Source organism: Oncorhynchus kisutch, linkage group LG5 (assembly GCF_002021735.2).
Source record: "Oncorhynchus kisutch isolate 150728-3 linkage group LG5, Okis_V2, whole genome shotgun sequence".
Taxonomy (NCBI): domain Eukaryota; kingdom Metazoa; phylum Chordata; class Actinopteri; order Salmoniformes; family Salmonidae; genus Oncorhynchus; species Oncorhynchus kisutch.
Genome location: NC_034178.2, coordinates 18,887,088 through 18,905,638, shown reverse-complemented (window position 1 = coordinate 18,905,638; position 18,551 = coordinate 18,887,088). Strand labels below are relative to the sequence as shown.

At 40.5% G+C, this 18,551-nt stretch overlaps 1 protein-coding gene across 1 annotated transcript; it reads left to right on the top strand.

Annotated features, from left to right (window-relative positions):
* Positions 1-2,920: 2,920 nt before the first annotated feature.
* On the top strand, positions 2,921-15,515 carry LOC109886864 (zinc finger protein OZF-like). The gene is made up of 2 exons (XM_020478424.2): positions 2,921-3,045; positions 13,832-15,515. Exons 1-2 carry the CDS (start codon positions 3,000-3,002, stop codon positions 15,043-15,045), a joined length of 1,260 nt encoding a protein of 419 aa, XP_020334013.1. The 5' UTR covers positions 2,921-2,999; the 3' UTR covers positions 15,046-15,515.
* Positions 15,516-18,551: the final 3,036 nt, after the last annotated feature.

Genomic DNA, 18,551 nt, shown 5'->3' with positions numbered 1-18,551 from the left:
CTCAGGAATGGCAGCAGGCAGGTGTGAGTGCATCTGCACGCACAGTGAAGACTTTTGGAGGATGGCCTGGTGTCAAGAAGGGCAGCAAAGATGCCACTTCTCTCCAGGAAAAACATCAGGGACAGACTGATATTCTGCAATGGGTACAGGGATTGGACTGTTGAAGACTGGGGTAAAGTCATTGTCTCTGATGAATCCCCTTTCCGATTGTTTTGGGCATCCATAAAAAAGCTTGACAAGGTGAGTGCTACCATCAGTCCTGTGTCATTCCAACAGTAAAGCATCCTGAGACCATTCATGTGTGGAGTTGCTTCTCAGCCAAGGGAGTGGGCTCACTCACAATGTCAACAAAAGCCTTTGCCTCCAGTATTTATGCTGCAGTAGTTTATGTGTCGGGGGGCTGGGGTCAGTTTGTTATATCTGGAGTACTTCTCCTGTCCTATTCGGTGTCCTGTGTGAATCTAAGTGTGGGTTCTCTAATTCTCTCCTTCTCTCTTTCTTTGTCTCTCTCGGACGACCTGAGCCCTAGGACCATGCCCCAGGACTACCTGACATGATGACTCCTTGCTGTCCCCAGTCCATCTGACCGTGCTGCTGCTCCAGTTTCAACTGTTCTGCCTTATTATTATACGACCATGCTGGTCATTTATGAACATTTGAACATCTTGGCCATGTTCTGTTATAATCTCCACCCGGCACAGCCAGAAGAGGACTGGCCACCCCACATAGCCTGGTTCCTCTCTAGGTTTCTTCCTAGGTTTTGGCCTTTCTAGGGAGTTTTTCCTAGCCACCGTGCTTCTACACCTGCATTGCTTGCTGTTTGGGATTTTAGGCTGGGTTTCTGTACAGCACTTTGAGATATCAGCTGATGTACGAAGGGCTATATAAATACATTTGATTTGATTAATTATACTTCAGTATACCATAGTAACATCTGAAAAAATATCTAAAGTCACTGAAGCAGCAAACTTTGTGGGAATTAATATTTGTGTCATTCTCAAAACTTTTGGCCACGACTGTATTATGTGAAATTATTTTGATGTGATATTTAAGTATTGTGTGAATTTATGTTGATGTGATATGAAAGTAACGCAATTTATGTTTCTAGAAATGTATCGCAATTGAGAATTGAGAAATGCAACCATCCATGATATCAACATTATAGTTTTAACCATGTTTTGAGGATATACAGTGGTTGTTTATATTTACTGACAAACATTTGAGTAAAAAAAGCTTATATTTTGTGTTCTGATGGGGTACGACAGTTGAATTAAGCTCATGAGGCATTCATCAGTGAATTCTTCAAGAAACAGATGGGCACATATCATTAATGTATAAGTTCCAAAATGGATGTAACAACTGCTGATTGCCCCTTTAAGAGTACATACTGAGCTAATCTAATAGGAGATATTGAGGACTACAGTATTTCAGGCATTGTCATTGGATGCATTTGATGAATTGTTAATGTTTTGTTGATGGTCCACTCTTGATGTTCTACACGTTACAATGTAGCTTCAGTCATTCCTACAGAGCAACATTAAAGTGTACAACCCCTTTACTGCATATTGGTTGAACTACTGCAGAGACGGTACTTACTGGTGTTAAACAGATCTCCAACATCCTCTTCTTCTTCCTCCTCTGTCAATGTGACAGTTATCTACCCCTCCTCCTCTTTCACTCCAAAAACGGCATCCTCTTTCTCTTCCTCTTCTTCTTTTACTGTAACACCCTCAACCTCTACTTGTTTTTGTATTGTAACAGCCTCCTCTTCATCCTCCTCTTTGAGGCGAGCTTCTTCCTCCGTCCAGCAGACCTCCTCTTCTTTATCAGGAGGAGAGTAGATTAGTGAACTCATGGTCGGAGATGTTCTAAGCTAACTTAGCAAACCAGCTAGCTGACAAACAACGTAACAATACATCATGTAGATGTATATAATGAACAGACTAGGTCTATACTGCTCCTATATGGTGTAACAATACATCATGTAGATGTACACTACCGTTCAAAAGTTTGAGGTCACTTAGAAATGTCCTTGTTTTTGAAAGAAAAACACATTTTTTGTAAACAGTGCGTGGGCCTTCTTGTTCTTTAACAAGGCTTTTGTAAACAGTGTTTTTGCATGCAGAAATTCAACCAACCATGAAGGCCTGATTCACGCAGTCTCTGAACAGCTGATGTTGAGATGTGTCTGTTACTCTGTGAAGCATTTATTTGGGCTGCGTTACCCACTCCAGTCAGCAGATGGCGATCTGGGAATTTAACGCAATGCTTTTGGTGTGACGTATAATCTAGTGGACGGAACGCTTCTTTCAACAGCAGTAACAGTTACTCAGCCACCTCCGTAGCTTTCTAGACAAAATAGCCAAACCAATTTAACGCAATGCTTTTGGTGTGACGTATAATCTAGTGGACGGAACGCTTCTTTCAACAGCAGTAACAGTTACTCAGCCACCTCGGTAGCTTTCTAGACAAAATAGCCAAACCAATAAATCGCTTTAGACGCTTTATAGTATATTAGCCACTGTATTTTAAACCCACTTCTGTCGTGTAACGTAGTTAGTTATCCGTTTTAATTTAATATTTACGGTGTTGTTGTTATTAGTCAGCTAGCGGGCTGGTTAAGTTAGCATTAGCATAGCTAGCTAACATACCCAACCATGAGTTCACTAAGCTACTCTCCTCTTGCTGAAGAAGAGAAGGTGTGCTGGACGGAGAAAGAGGGTATGTGGCTGAACGTTGTTGTGAAAGAGGAAGAGGAGGATGTCACAATACAAAAACAAGTAGAGGGTGAGGCTGTTACAGTGAAAGAAGAAGAGAAAGACGTTTCAGTGAAAGAAGAGGAAGACGTGTTCAGAGTGAAAGAGGAGGATGTTACAGTGAAAGAAGAGGAAGAGGCATGTTTCGGAGTGAGAGGAGAGGAGGATGGGGAGATTACTGTCACATTGGAAGAAGAAGAGGATGAAACTGGATATCTGGGCCCGGTTTCCCAAAGGCATGTTATGGCATCCAATGGTTCTAACTTTGAACGGGCCCTGGTTAACACTAGTAAGTACTGTCTTAAATACAGAGGCACAAACTCTGCAGTTGTTGAACTGATGTTTGGTGTTAAAGGGGAAATATGCAATAGCTACATCCATATTTAGACATTAATGTGTTTATTTATAGCCATTGATTCTTGAAAAATATAACACATGCCTCATGAGCTTAGTTCAACTGTCCTACCACATCAGAACCCAAAATAAGCTTTTTTTACTCCAATAAGCGTTTTTTACTCCGATGTTTAGAAACAATGTAAATCAACCACTGTATAGCATCAAAACATGGTTAAAACTATACTGTTGAAATCATGGATGGTCAGTCCTTGCATCCGTAGGACTGTCTATGAATTTGAGAGTAGTTACATTTCTCCAGCCCCATCATCTTATTACCAAAACAGTGGTGGAATTACAGCTTTGTTATTGTTTGAACTGCAGATTGGTTGAGTGTGGCCTTTTTTAAAGGGACAACCTGGGTTTTAAATAGCAACAAAATGGCTGCCCAGAGACTTGGTTTGGTAAACAGCTGAGGGATGGGGGAAGGAGAAGTGTAACCACTCTCAAATTCGTAGAGAAAGCTATTGTAGAAAGCTATTTTTCGGGACGTGAGTGTCCCACCTCTTAACAACCAGTGAAACTGCAGGGCGCCAAATTAAAAACAACAGAAATCCCATAATTAAAATGCCTCAAACATAGAAATATTTGACACCATTTTAAATATCAAATTCTCGTTAATCCAACCACAGTGTCCGATTTCAAAAACGCTTTTCGGCGAAAGCAGAACATACCATTATGTCAGAGCCAAGTCACAGAAAGCATTCAGCCATTTTCCAACCAAAGAGTGGAGTCACAAAAAGCAGAAATATAGATAAAATTAATCTCTAACCTTTGATCTTCATCAGATGACACTCATAGGACTTCATGTTACACAATACATGTATGTTTTGTTTGGGAAGTTCATATTCATATAAAAAAATCTGAGTTTACATTGGCGCGTTACGTTCAGTAGTCCGGTGATTTTTGCAGAGAGCCACATCAAGTTACAGAAATGCTCATAATAAATGTTGATGAAAATACAAGTATTGGAATTATAGATGCACTTCTCCTTAATGCAACCGCTGTGTCAGATTTTTTTTAAACTTTCCCGAAAAGCACAATCTCAGTACGGCGCTCAGACGACAAAAATCAAGCCAAACAGATTTCCGCCATGTTGGAGTCAACAGATTTCAGAATTGCATGATAAATATTCACTTACCTTTGATGATCTTCATCAGAATGCACTCCCAGGAATCCCGGGTCCACAATAAATGCTTGTTCTGTTCGATAATGTCCATCATTTATGTCAAAATAGCTCCTTTTGTTGGGGCGTTCTGTCCAGTAATCCACATTCATGACGCGCATTCACTCGGAGCAGAAAAAAGTTCTGTTACAGTCCGTAGCAACATGTCAAACAATGTTTAGAATCAATCTTTAGGGTGTTTTTAACATAAATCTTCATTAATGTTCCAACCAGACAATTAAATTGTCTGTACAAATGAAGTGGAACATAGCTTTCACGTGAGCGCGCCAGACCAAGAATGTGGCACTCTGCCAGACAGCTCACTCAAAGAGCACTTATGAGCCCCTCCTTTAGAGTAGAATTCTCAAAACAGTTTCTAAATACTGTTGATATCTAGTGGAAGCTTTGGGAAGTGAAACATAACTAATATCCCACTGTATCTTCAATAGGGGCTGAGTTGAAAAACTACAAACCTCAGATTTCCCACTTCCTGGCTGGATTTTTTCTCAGGTTTTTTCCTGCCATGTGAGTTCTGTTATACTCACAGACATCATTGAAACAGTTTTAGAAACGCGTGTTTTCTATCCAAATGTAGTAATTATATGCATATTCTAGCTTTTATGGCTGAGTATCAGGCAGCTTAATTTGGGCATGTTTTTCATCCAAAATTCCCAATACTGCCCCCTACCCCAAAGAAGTTAAGGTGTTGGCTTGACAGTCACTGGACCCAGGTTAGAGTCCAGCTCAGGGCTACCCCCTGAATTCACTACACTATGAATACAAGGACTGGCCGTCCATGAGGTCAAAATGATAGTTTTAACAAGATTTAGAGGCTATACAGTGCTTGTTTACAAACAGTGGCGTTATACAAGATTATGTTTTAGTGTCTGATGGGGTAATACAGTTTAAACATTTGAGGCATTTATAAGTTGTACTTTTCAATAATCAATGGTTATATAGTAAATGGGTCTTTCTATAACTGCCAGTGTAGATTTCCTGTGGGGATCAAATTGTTAGAGCTGTTGATTAGTCATTAGCTGTGTTAGAATACTCATACTAACTGCTATTTGTGATGTTAATTGAGTATATAGTATGCTTATTGGTCATAGTATGATGTTTAGTATGCCAGAAGTTCCCGGATGTCGTTCTCAATTCACCATAATATGACGTAAACACGCAGTACGTTAGGGCCCATAATGCAATTCTTCAGGAAATGGGCGTGGCTTCACATCGTTTTCAGATTTGAAGAAAATGGCGGAACATATTCAGCCGAAGTCCAACGAGAGCCGATACAAATTCATTGTTTTAACTAATTATAACAAATGTTAGGAAAATGTTCAGCAATGTAATGACTTTTCAAATAAGTTACCGTACATGTTATTTTGGCTGACAATTTGTTGGCATTGTATTACAGCAGTATGCACCGGTATGTTAACTCGCTACCTAACGTTAGTTGGCTACTTATACATCAAACTTGCCAGTATATTAACTATATTCTAACTACCCAACATTTATTGGCTTGATTATTCGTCATTCTTAGCTAAATGGACGTATAGTCGTTGTGCTTTCTCAATGGACATTCGGTTGCTTTCATAAATCCTCTCTGGCGCTCTACTCTGATTTCAGAGCTCTCTCGTCTGAGTACCAGAGAGCAGAATAATTAATTTACTAGCGCTCAACACCCGTTCAATATGTCCAGGTGTCAGTAAACAGAGGCAAAAAAAACGTTATTTAAATGTTTTCCAGCAGCACAGTTACAGTCACTCTGGATGACATGAAAACTCCCTAACCAGCTCTGCTAGGGCGAGTAAAATGGTCAGAGTCTCATTTGTACTGGAAGTAGCCAGCAAGCTGAGGTCAGAACGGTCAAATCAACCCAACTCCTCGACCGGAGCGGCCAGTGGCCCCGAGAGAGAAACGGGATGAATTCATAAACAGATAATCTGACAACGGTCTGAATTTATGAAGCACTCTGGTATTCAAGATTGAATTTAAGAAAACACAAGCTGAAATCGTAAAATGTCTAACTAGTAATGTGTTATGCTAACTAGCTAGCAAGAGGTTGCAATGCAACAGCATGAACTTCCGGTAGACAGGAGAAGAGCGCTCAACTGAAAGGACGGTTACAGTATGTAGGGTAAGGTTCGGTTACAGTATACTACAATGAACTAATAGTATGTAATATATACTCATTAAATATGTAGTTATAGTATACTACAATGAACTAATAGTATGCAGTATATACCCATTAAGTATGTAGTTACAGTCTACTACAATTAACTAATCGTATGTAGTATCTACTCATTAAGTATGTAGTTACAGTCTACTACAATTAACTAATAGTCTTTAGTATATACTCATTAAGTATGTAGTTAGTCTACTACAATTAACTAATAGTATGTAGTATATACTCGTTAAGTATGTAGGTACAGTATGTTAGTATGGGCATTCAAACACAGCTATTCGCCTTTTTTCAATTTATTTTCAATGCCATTACATTAAAGGCGAAACATACCTACATTCCATAACATTTATAAATTGTTTGAAACCTTTGTTTTAAACCCTTCTCTTAAACCCAAATCCTTACTGGATTAAACCCAAATCCTTGCTGTATTTGTAAAACATTAAACACTACTTGACTTTCCTTGTATTTATGGCAGTGTTGTTCCCTTAAGGGTCAGTCATCTTTGGTACAACATACTATGGGGAGTCACGACTTCGGTTGAAGGATCTAAAATCACACCTGAAAAGGCCAATGAAATCCGCGCCTGGCTGGAAGTCCCGCCCTCCACAGGTGATGAGCGTTAAGCTTGGATTCATTCCTTCAATTATTCCGCTCTTCACCTCGGTGTGAACAGGACTGATTCATGCTACTAAAACAAACAATTGGAACACAAGACTGTCTTACGTTGTGCCAACTAAACTGACCCTTAGTGGTAGAGCGTGATCTCATAGTGTGGTTCTCATAGTTTCCTAATCACAATGCCCTGGCTATAGCAATGAGTAAGATGGCTAAAAATGAGACCTAGACAATGAAAGTTAAGACTGAGGTAAAGTTGGATTTCTATTCAGACATTTAACAGATACTGGCCAAAAGCCATTTAAAATGGTAAAAATCAATAACTCATTAATTGATTGTCACAGAAACATCAAACCTAGTTATGATTTATTCTATAAATGTTTAGCATACTTTTACAACCTTTGTTGTGAATAGCAATATAATATCTGTAATAATAATGATAATCTATAAAATTCCATTTAAATTGGTATAAATCAATAACTAATTCCCCATTTGTCACAGAAAATGTAATAATTAAAAGTTAATTTGTGAAATGTCTTTCCTTAATGCATTTGAGCCAATCAGTTGCGTTGTGACAAGGTAGGAATTTCTCACTTTCTAGTAGGCTTATATTGAAGATATCGCAAATAGGAGTGGCAATGTCGTCCGCTATTATCCTCAGTAATTTTCCATCCAAGTTGTCAGACCCTGGTGGCCTGAAAAATAAAAGGAGGAACTACACACTCTAGGAGCTCAGATGCAATAATTGAATAACCCAATAGCAGTGTTTTCACAGACAAGCTGTCTTCATCAGGGTATAATGACAAACACTGCAGGTAACTGGTTTATATTGTGTCAAAGGAAACACACAGGTGTCTGTAATCATGTCCGAGTGTGGCCTGATATCATTGGTTAATTTACAGATATAAATAGAACCTATAAAAACATAAATGGATAGCAGCACACGGTCATAGATACAATTTGGCTATATAGACCTCCAAACATTTACAATGAATAGCAATATAACAGTAATGGCTACGTTGAGACCGACGGGAGTAAGGCTCTTTAAATTAAACATTCAGGCAGCCTCTAGTTTTTAACAATAAATTGTCGAGGTCACCCCCTCTCTCGGGGACGGTGAAGTGTTTGATGCCGATATAATGTAGGGAAGAAATAAGGGGTTCGCTTCCAAAAAGTTATAAGATAAATAACTGCCTTAGTGAAGCATGTGATAACACCTTTGATTGGGATCTGTTTCCCTGTTTGGTGGTGTTTGAAGGATCTACATTTACAAGTGCCATTGCATTGAGCGCAGCCATTACACTTGTAGTTTCCATCTGGGAGAGGTGCAAATAGATGTTGTGCAGGAGTATTGTGGGGTGGTAAATAAGAGTTCTGCCCCGTGAGAATATTCCCTTAATTTGTTCAGAGCACTTTGAGTAGCGGGTAAGAACGCAAGAATGGTGCCGAAGAATATGGCTGATGTTTTACCTGCTCCTGGCCAATTGTGTTTTTGTTCGTTTTATTTTGTACATAATGTTGCTGCTACCGTCTCTTATGACCGAAAATAACTTCTGGACATCAGAACATTGATTACTCACCACCTCGAGCTGGAAGAATTTTTTACCTTCAAGTCCGACGATATTGCTTTCAGGCCCAAATCCCCGTCATTTGCGTGAAGAGAAGACTGAGAAAAAGGAGGCGAAGGTCGGACTGCCTTCTGATGATTCGTATGCGGTCGAGTAAACCCCCACTGCCTTCAATTCTACTAGCAAACGTGCAATCTTTGGGAAATAAAATCGATAACCTACGAGGAAGATTAAAATACCAACGAGACATTAAAAACTGTAATATCTAATGCTTCATGGAGTCGTGGCTGACTGACGACATTATCAACATACAGCTGGCTGATTATACGCTGCATTGGCAGGATGGAACAGCGGTGTCTGGTAAGACCAGGGGTGTCGGACTATGTACTTTTGTAAATAACAGCCTGTGCACGATATCTATGGAAGTCTCAAGGTTTTGCTCGCCTGAGGTAGTTTGTCTACAGCTTATCATGAGATACTCTATCTATCTAGAGAGTTTGTCTGTATTTATGTAGCTGTCAACATACCACCACAGACCGATGCTGGCACGAAGACCACACTCAATGAGCTATATTCTGCCATAAGCAAACAGGAAAATGCTCATCCAGAGGCAGCGCTCCTTGTGGCCGGGGACTTTAATGCAGGGAAATCTAAATCTGTTTTACCTCATTTCTATCAGCATGTTAAATGTGCAATGAGAGGGACAACTACTCTAAGACCACCTTTACTCCACACACAGAGAGACGCGTACAAAGCTCTCCCTCGCCCTCCATTTGGCAAATCTGACCATAATTCTATCCTCCTGATCCCTGTTTACAAGCACAAATGAAAGCAGGAAACACCAGTGGTCAATAAAAAGCAGGTGAAGCAGATGCGAAGCTACTGGACTGTTTTGCTAGCACAGACTGGATTATGTTCCGGGATTCTTCCGATGGCATTGAGGAGTACACCACATCAGTCATTGGCTTCATCAATAAGTGCATCGATGACGTCGTCCCCACAGTGACCATACTTATATACCCCAACCAGAAGCCATGTATTACAGGCAACATCCATGCTGAGCTAAAGGCAAGAGCTGCTGCTTTCAAGGAGCAGGACTCTAACCCGGAAACTTATAAGAAATCCCGCTATGCCCTCCGACGAACCATCAAACAGGCAAAGTGTCAATACAGGACTAAGATCTAATCGTACTACACTGGCTCCGATGCTCTACCAGACGAGCATTAGTACTTCTACGCTTGCTTCGAGGAAAATAACACTGAAACATGCATGAGAGCACCAGCTGTTCCAGACAACTGTGTGATCACACTCTCCGCAGCCGATGTGAGTAACAACATTCACAAGGCCGCAGGGCCAGACAGATTACCAGGACGTGTACTCTAGGTCTATGTTATTTTTAAGTTAAGTTATGGGCCAATTGGCATACACATAGTGTACAAACCCTCATTGTCAGGCTGATGGTAAAGCTAGCCAAAGAGCACTTTACTGGTTGAAGTGTTGAAGAATAAAGCAATTGATTTGCCACAGTAACAAAAATATATTAAGATTCAAACGAGCCTTACAATTATAATCCAAAAGTAATGTGAAATGCAGTGGGGCAAAAAAGTATTTAGTCAGCCACCAATTGTGCAAGGTCTCCCACTTAAAAAGATGAGAGGCCTGTAATTTTCATCATAGGTACACTTCAACTATGACAGACAAAATGAGAAAAATAATCCAGAAAATCACATTGTATGATTTTTTTATGAATTTATTTGCAAATTATAGTGGAAAATAAGTATTTGGTCACCTACAAACAAGCAAGATTTCTGGCTCTCACAGACCTGTAACTTCTTCTTTAAGAGGCTCCTCTGTCCTCCACTCATTACCTGTATTAATGGCACCTGTTTGAACTTATTTTTGAACTTATTTAGTCAGCCACCAATTGTGCAAGTTCTCCCACTTAAAAAGATGAGAGCGGCCTGTAATTTTAATCATAGGTACACAACTATGACAGACAAAATGAGAAAAAAATATCCAGAAAAATAATTAATTTACTTGCAAATTATGGTGGAAAATAAGTATTTGGTGACCTATAAACAAGCAAGATTTCTGGCTCTCACAGACCTGTAACTTCTTCTTTAAGAGGCCTCTGTCCTCCACTTGTCCTCCACTTGTCCTCCACTTGTTACCTGTATTAATTGCACCTGTTTGAACTTGTTATCAGTATAAAAGACACCTGTCCACAACCTCAAACAGTCACACTCCAAACTTCACTATGTCCAAGACCAAAGAGCTGTTAAAGGACACCAGAAACAAAATTGTAGACCTGCACCAGGCTGCGAAGACTGAATCTGCAATAGATAAGCAGCTTGGTTTGAAGAAATCAACTGTGGGAGCAATTATTAGGAAATGGAAGATATACAAGACCAGCGATAATCTCCCTTGATCTGGGGCTCCACGCAAGATCTCACCCCGTGGGGTCAAAATGATCACAAGAACGGTGAGCAAAAATCCCAGAACCACACGGGGGGACCTAGTGAATGACCTGCAGAGAGCTGGGACCAAAGTAACAAAGCCTACCATCAGTAACACACTACGCCGCCAGGGACTCAAATCCTGCAGTGCCAGACGTGTCCCCCTGCTTAAGCCAGTACATGTCCAGGCCCGTCTGAAGTGTGCTAGAGAGCATTTGGATGATCCAGAAGAAGATTGGGAGAATGTCATACGGTCAGATGAAACCAAAATGTAACTTTTTGGTAAAAACTCAACTCGTCGTGGTTGGGGGACAAAGAATGCAGAGTTGCATCCAAAGAACACCATACCTACTGTGAAAGCATGGGGGTGGAAAAATCATGCTTTGGGGCTGTTTTTCTGCAAAGGGACCAGGACGACTGATCCGTGTAAAGAAAATAATGAATGGAGCCATGTATCGTGAGATTTTGAGTGAAAACCTCCTTCCATCAGCAAGGGCATTGAAGATGAAACGTGCCTGGGTCTTTCAGCATGACAATGATCCCAAGCACACCGCCCGGGCAACAAAGGAGTGGCTTCGTAAGAAGCATTTCAAGGTCCTGAAGTGGCCTAGCCAGTCTCCAGATCTCAACCCCATAGAAAATCTTTGGAGTTGAAAGTCCGTGTTGCCCAGCAACAACCCCAAAACATCACTGCTCTAGAGGAGATCTGCATGGAGGAATGGGCCAAAATACCAGCAACAGTGTGTGAAAACCTTGTGAAGACTTACAGAAAACGTTTGACCTCTGTTATTGCCAACAAAGGGTATATAACAAAGTATTGAGAAACTTTTGTTATTGACCAAATACTTATTTTCCACCATAATTTGCAAATAAATTCATAAAAAATCCTACAATGTGCTTTTCTGGATTTTTTTCTTCTCATTTTCTCTGTCATAGTTGAAGTGTACCTATGATGAAAATGACAGGCCTCTCTCGTCTTGTTAAGTGGGAGAACTTGCACAATTGGTGGCTGACTAAATACTTTTTTGCCCCACTGTAAGCAACCTGGAAATGGATGCTATATTTGCTGTCAGCCTACGAGAACTCCCCTGAGTTTTTCCCCATGGTGGTGAACTAGTGAATAGACACAGAGCTTAATGTGAGTTTCCTTGAGTAGCACTCCTGATCTTACGCTGATTGTGCTCTGTAATTTTCAGAATACATTGTGAAAAACAAATCTTCGCTCACCATTTTTGCTCCAACCAGATATACTACATCCATAACTAGCAGTTTCCTCATTAGCAGGGAGGAGTTTTTACAACCAAATATACTACATCCATAACTAGCTGTTTCCTCATTAGCAGGGAGGAGTTTCTGCTACCAAATTGTGTGTGCATCGCCCTCGTGCCGCAATTTTAGCAAACACAGAAAGTGGCCTATATTGGAGACCAAAAGACTTCTGGCACACTGCTTAGGGGTTCAGGAACTGTAATAACTTGTTTCTAATTAATACTAATATGAAAACAAGACAAAATTTGACTTGTTGCTAACTTGACTGTCTTAATTGTCAAATTATTTAAGACGTCAACTGTTGTACAACTTCGTGGGTACGCTATGGGCATAACCTTTTACCTCAAATAAACTGTGGATTTCTGCTGTTGTGGGCCTTCAAAACTTCTTCAGGCTAGGGGGCACTATTTTCACATCCAGATGAAAAGTGTTCCCAAAGTAAACTGCCTGCTACTCAGGCCCAGAAGCTAGGATATGCATAGCATTAGTAGATATGGATAGGAAACACTCTGAAGGTTCTAAAACTGTTTGAATGATGTCTGTGAGTATAACATAAGTTATTTGGCAGGCGAAACCCACAGGGCAAACCATCCAGGATTTTTTTTGGGGGGGTCACTCTCTTCTCAATGGAAATCTAGAATTCAAAGGCAGTTGCTTGCAGTTCCTATCGCTTCCACTAGATGTCAACAGTCTAGAAATTGGTTTATGTTTTTTCCTTTGAGAAATGAAGAAGTAGCCCTGTTCCGAACGAGGGTGAAGTGTACTGTTGTGGTTGAGGCACGCGACCTAAAAGATCCACTTTGTTTTCCTCGGGTATTGAACACAATTTATTCCGTCTTAAATTGTATTGATTATTTACATTTAAAAATACCTAAAGTTGGATTAGGAAAGTTATTTGAAATGTTTGGATCATGTTTACAGGTAACTTATTAGATCATGTGTAGTCATGTTGGACGAGTTGGAACCGGTGTATTTCTGAATCAAACGCGCCAAATAAATGGACATTTTGGATATATAACGACAGAATTTATCGAACAAAAAGATGTGATGTTCGATGGACCAACAGAGTGCCAACAGAAGAAGATCTTCAAAGGTAAGGCATGAATTATATGTTATTTCTGACTTTTGTGTTGTGCCTGCCGGGATGAATTATGATTTTCATGTGTATGTTTGATGGGGTGCTATCCTCAGATAATAGCATGGTTTGCTTTCGCCGTAAAGCCTTTTTGAAATCTGATACTGTGCCCGGATTAACAAGAAGTTCATATTTAAACCCATGTATAACACTTGTATGATTTATTTATTATAATGAGTATTTCTGTTTTTGAATTTGGCGCTCTGCTATTTCACTGGGTGTTGTCAAATAACGGGATTGGCGTGGGAAGGGATCACTAACCATCTGTCTGACTTTGTCGTTCACATAGGAGAGAGACGGGACTGTCGTGGATCCTCTGGGGAACCTCAACAACATCATGATGCTGAGGAGGCAGAGAAGAGTCTCTCCAGATCAGAACTCCTCAAGAAACACCAGCAGAGACCCACAGGGAAGAAATCCAACTGCTGCTCTGAATGTGGGAAGAGATTAAACTCTAAAGTAGACCTTAAAATACATCAAAGAATTCACACAGGAGAGAAATCTTTTGGCTGTGATCAATGTGGGAAGACATTTATTCGGCTACAAACCCTGAAATCACACCAGAGAATACACACTGGAGAGAAACCTTATAGCTGTAATCAATGTGGGAAGAGTTATACTCAGCTAATCAGCCTGATAGTACACCAGCGGACACACACAGGAGAGAAACCTTATAGCTGTAATCAATGTGAGAAGAGTTTTACTACATCTAGCTATCTAACTATACACAAGAGAACACACACAGGAGAGAAACCATTTAGTTGTGATCAATGTGGGAAGAGTTTTACTCAGCTAAACAACCTGATAGTACATCAGCGGACACACACAGGAGAGAAACCTTATAGCTGTGATCAATGTGGGAAGAGTTTTACACAGGTAAACAACCTGACAGTACACCAGCGGACACACACAGGAGCGAAATCTTATGGCTGTGATCAATGTGGAAAAAGTTTTACTGCGTCAAGCTCCTTGATAGTCCACCAGGTAACACACACAGGAGATAAATCTTATAGTTGTAATCTATGTGGGAAGAGTTTTACTAGGTCTAGCTGTCTAACTTTACACCAGAGAACACACACAGGAGAGAAACCTTTTAGCTGTAATCAATGTGGGAAGAGTTTTACTAGGTCTAGCTGTCTAACTATACACCAGAGAACACACACAGGAGAGAAACCTTTTAGCTGTGATCAATGTGGGAAGAGTTTTACTACATCTAGCCAGCTGACATTACACCTGAGAACACACACAGGAGAGAAACCTTATAGCTGCGATCAATGTGGGAAGAGGTTTACTACATCTAGCCAGCTGACTTTACACCTGAGAACACACACAGGAGAGAAACCTTATAACTGTGATCAATGTGGGAAGAGTTTTACTCGGTCAAACAGCCTAATGTCACACCAGAGAATACACACTGGAGAGTTACCTTATAGCTGTGATCAATGTGACCAGAGATACCTTGATAAAAGATCTCTGATTAAACATCATAAAATACATGCATGAAGGAGTTGTTTCATGATATCAATGAAATGTCACAATGTAGAATGGTTTAACATTGTAGTAGGAGTATTTCAATAACCTCACAACGTTTCAACAGCATGTACAACCTGATTTCCCCCAAACTCGATTTCAGTGATGTATTGCTACTTGTCAAAACAGCAACAGTTTATAAGGAGCTTGTTTAAAAGTAATATGATTATTGTGGCAGATGTTTGTGTATACATAGCACTTTTTATGTTTAGGTTTTCAATATATCACAACTGTCTCTGCATAATATTGGTTATTGATTTCGACATGTTAAAGCTGGAGCCATCCCACCTAGCAAAATGTAATTGAAAAGAAGACTATGCCCGACTTCCAAACACATTCGGTTTTAGTATTTTCGGGTCATTTTTTCAATTACTTAACTTTTTTTCAATGTACTTGCAGCCTATTCACATGGACGCAGTATAATAAATTAGTCTATCATTTTATTAACAATGTGACATCACTCCAGTATTTCTTGACAACATTCAAGTGCTAATGGTCTTTATTCCACTACTGACGAAGCATGTCTCAAATCACCTCATATTTCAAACATCCAGCCTGACAAAAGATACATGTTTTATTATTCCATGCCTCACCACTAAGTGAATTATTGTCAATACATATTAACAAAGGGGTGTACATTTAGTTTTGATATTTCAGAGAGAATAAAGTAGATGTCACGGGTCAAAATTTTGATTGATGACCCTATGTGAACCTATGTGAACTCTATGTGAACCCTATGTAGTGATGACGTGTGCATGTCTTCTGGTCAGGCAAGCCTGGTTAGGTGGGGGCTATGGGGTGAGTAAGGGTCCATTTGACAGGCCGTTAATGATTGATGACCCAAGCCTGATTTATGACCCTATGTAATGATTTATGACCCTATGTCATGTAGAAGGGTGCATGCCCTGGGTTGAGTAAGGGACCATGTGTCAGGTCAACCTGTTACTGTTTCTCACGGTTTGGGTTGGTTAAGGCCCCTTATAAAGCCGCTGAACAATACCTGTTTAAGAGTGCACAAGATCTTAAGAATAACCATGGAATTTGGGATCGGTACCAAAGCAGTGATGACTGTAACAACTGAAACAGGCCTTCGGGTTGCCCATAGAGCAAGGGCAAAGTATCAACCAGCAATATATGATGCGCCAAAAAAACGTTTTTTAAATGTGTATAGAACCCAAATACCGCCAGCAAATGCTCTGACAGATCAAGTGTTGATGTCTAATGGCCAGCAGTGGGGGTATCGGTTTGATTACCTGGCCTGTAGAGTGACCCTCTATACGGTAGATGAAGGAGAAGAATATACAGACCAGACTGTAGGCTTGGAATATGGTGTTGAAGACTGGTCGGTTTTTCGCAAGGTTGTGTGTCCTGAACTGAGCCTTATCACCAAGGGGTATAGTGTGTTCACGGGCCACGAGACCCGTTGGGAAGGTACCCCGGACTCCTCAGGACAAATATTTCACAGGGTGAAAATACAAAGAAAGAATGGCCGACCGTGCGGCAGCGTGGAGTTCTATATCGGCACCGAGGCAATCCGAAACCACAAACTTAGGGGTGGTGGCCTGACAGGGGATACCCGACTGCGTCTGCTTATTCCTTTTAACAGTTGGGATGTACTGGAATTGAAAATGTTGCAACCGTTGGATGCTCTCTTTGTACAGAGCCAACAGCGTCAGAGCCTTGTTCATTTAAAGAAGTGCATAATATATACGAATCGTAAAGATTACGATGCAAAAGAGCCTCAAGAAGATACAGCGTCAGAAGAAAACTAAGTAAGCGGATGCTTTAACCCCGCCCCCCCAGATACCCAAGGGTCTTGTTCTACAATAAAAAGAAAAAAGCAGCCAGTTCTTCATTTCAGCATACACCATGGATCTCCAGACCATCTACGAGGAAGCCACTACGTCATGGGGGCCCGACACTAAAGACTCTATGCCACGAAGCCCTACACTCTACGCACCCCTGGCAAGACCCGTGACACCCCCGACATTTACCCAGCCTGAGGATGTGTTTGATGGGGTGGCCAGTACTATTTTTGTGGATACAATCAAGGCCTCTGTAGCTACACTTTTAAACGTGGTGATTGGCGAATATATACGAGAAAAATGCATCGGCTGTGAGATCAATCATCCCAGCCAGCGTCGTCATCCTTGCCTCTACGACCCTCCTAGATACTACTTTTTCAATCATTTTGAGGAGCTGGTGAAAAGACTGTGGTCCTGCTGTTTTATACCAGCGCTGGTCATCGCCCTGGAGTCTATGGGTATTGCGCCGTCTATCCCTAGAGTTTACGGGGTAACCGAAGCCTTCCTACATGAACTGAAGGAGGCCCTCTTCATCCATGAGAAACTCAAAGAAATCCGACACACCCTGGTGGACGACAACAAATACAGGGAAGCTGTGATGGCTGATGTGATGCTTTTCTGGCTCAATAAATCCCAAGAGACCGAGTGACATTTTGTTTATTTAGAGCTATGGGTAACTATGTGTCTACGATGTTTGAGCGAATAAATACATTTTTTCTTTTGAGAGACCTTACAAATGTTATGCATCAGATTATTGAAAATAAAGTGAACAATGTAAAGTTCTACACAACCCACAATACAGGGGTTATTGTAGAGCGTGTGTTAAAAATGGAGCAAATCATGAAACATGTCCGACATACGGGCGAGAGTTTACAATGGTCACATATGGTATCAAGGCTTGTTGAGGATTCTGAAGAACTAGAAATAACTTTGGCTAAGATTTTACATTATTTGTTTGAACCACCCTTTAATGTGAATGTGTATCATATTTGTTGTTTATATACTTATATATCAGACGTGTGTGTTTTAAAAATTCAGCGAAACAAACCTGTAAATCTAAACAATATATACAGGGTGTTGCATGCTGTGATTGTTGAGAAAACGGGGACTTGTATCTTGCAACAAATCCTGAATTGTCTGTATACGTAATAATTGTTGCATTCTTAAAATAAAAATTCACAAACTGAAATGTTGTCGTTATATGAAAGTGGCTCATTACAGTTATTGTACCTCAGAGAGGCAAGAAGGATGGCTGAGCAGCTGTTGAAAAACATATATTATAATCCCTCTAACCCCGGGTCTTATGGGGGTAAAGAGCGTTTACAGAGAGCTATAGTCGAAGAAACAGGTAGTCTGTTAAGCGATGCTAAAGTGAATGAATGGTTATCAGAGCAAGATGCCTACACTCTACATAAACCTGTAAGAAAACATTTTCCAAGAAATAGAGTTTTTTCTACGCATCCATTATCCCAATTTCAGGCGGATCTATGTGACATGCAGTCCCTTGCCGATAAAAATGATGGAAATCGCTACATGCTAACGGCTATAGATATTTTCTCTAAATTAGCCTATGTAAGGGTGTTAAAAAATAAGAGCGGGGCAGAGGTGACCAGGGCCTTTGAATCGATCTTGAAGGCAGGAGGCGCCCCCAAGAAAGTGCAGACGGATGGCGGA

Excerpts from the sequence above, each read along its gene's own strand:
- LOC109886864 (XM_020478424.2), top strand. The coding sequence starts at position 3,000 with ATGGCATCCAATGGTTCTAACTTTGAACGGGCCCTGGTTAACACTA. Across the intron at positions 3,046-13,831 it reads ACGGGCCCTGGTTAACACTA|GAGAGAGACGGGACTGTCGT; the intron begins GTAAGTACTGTC and ends TCGTTCACATAG.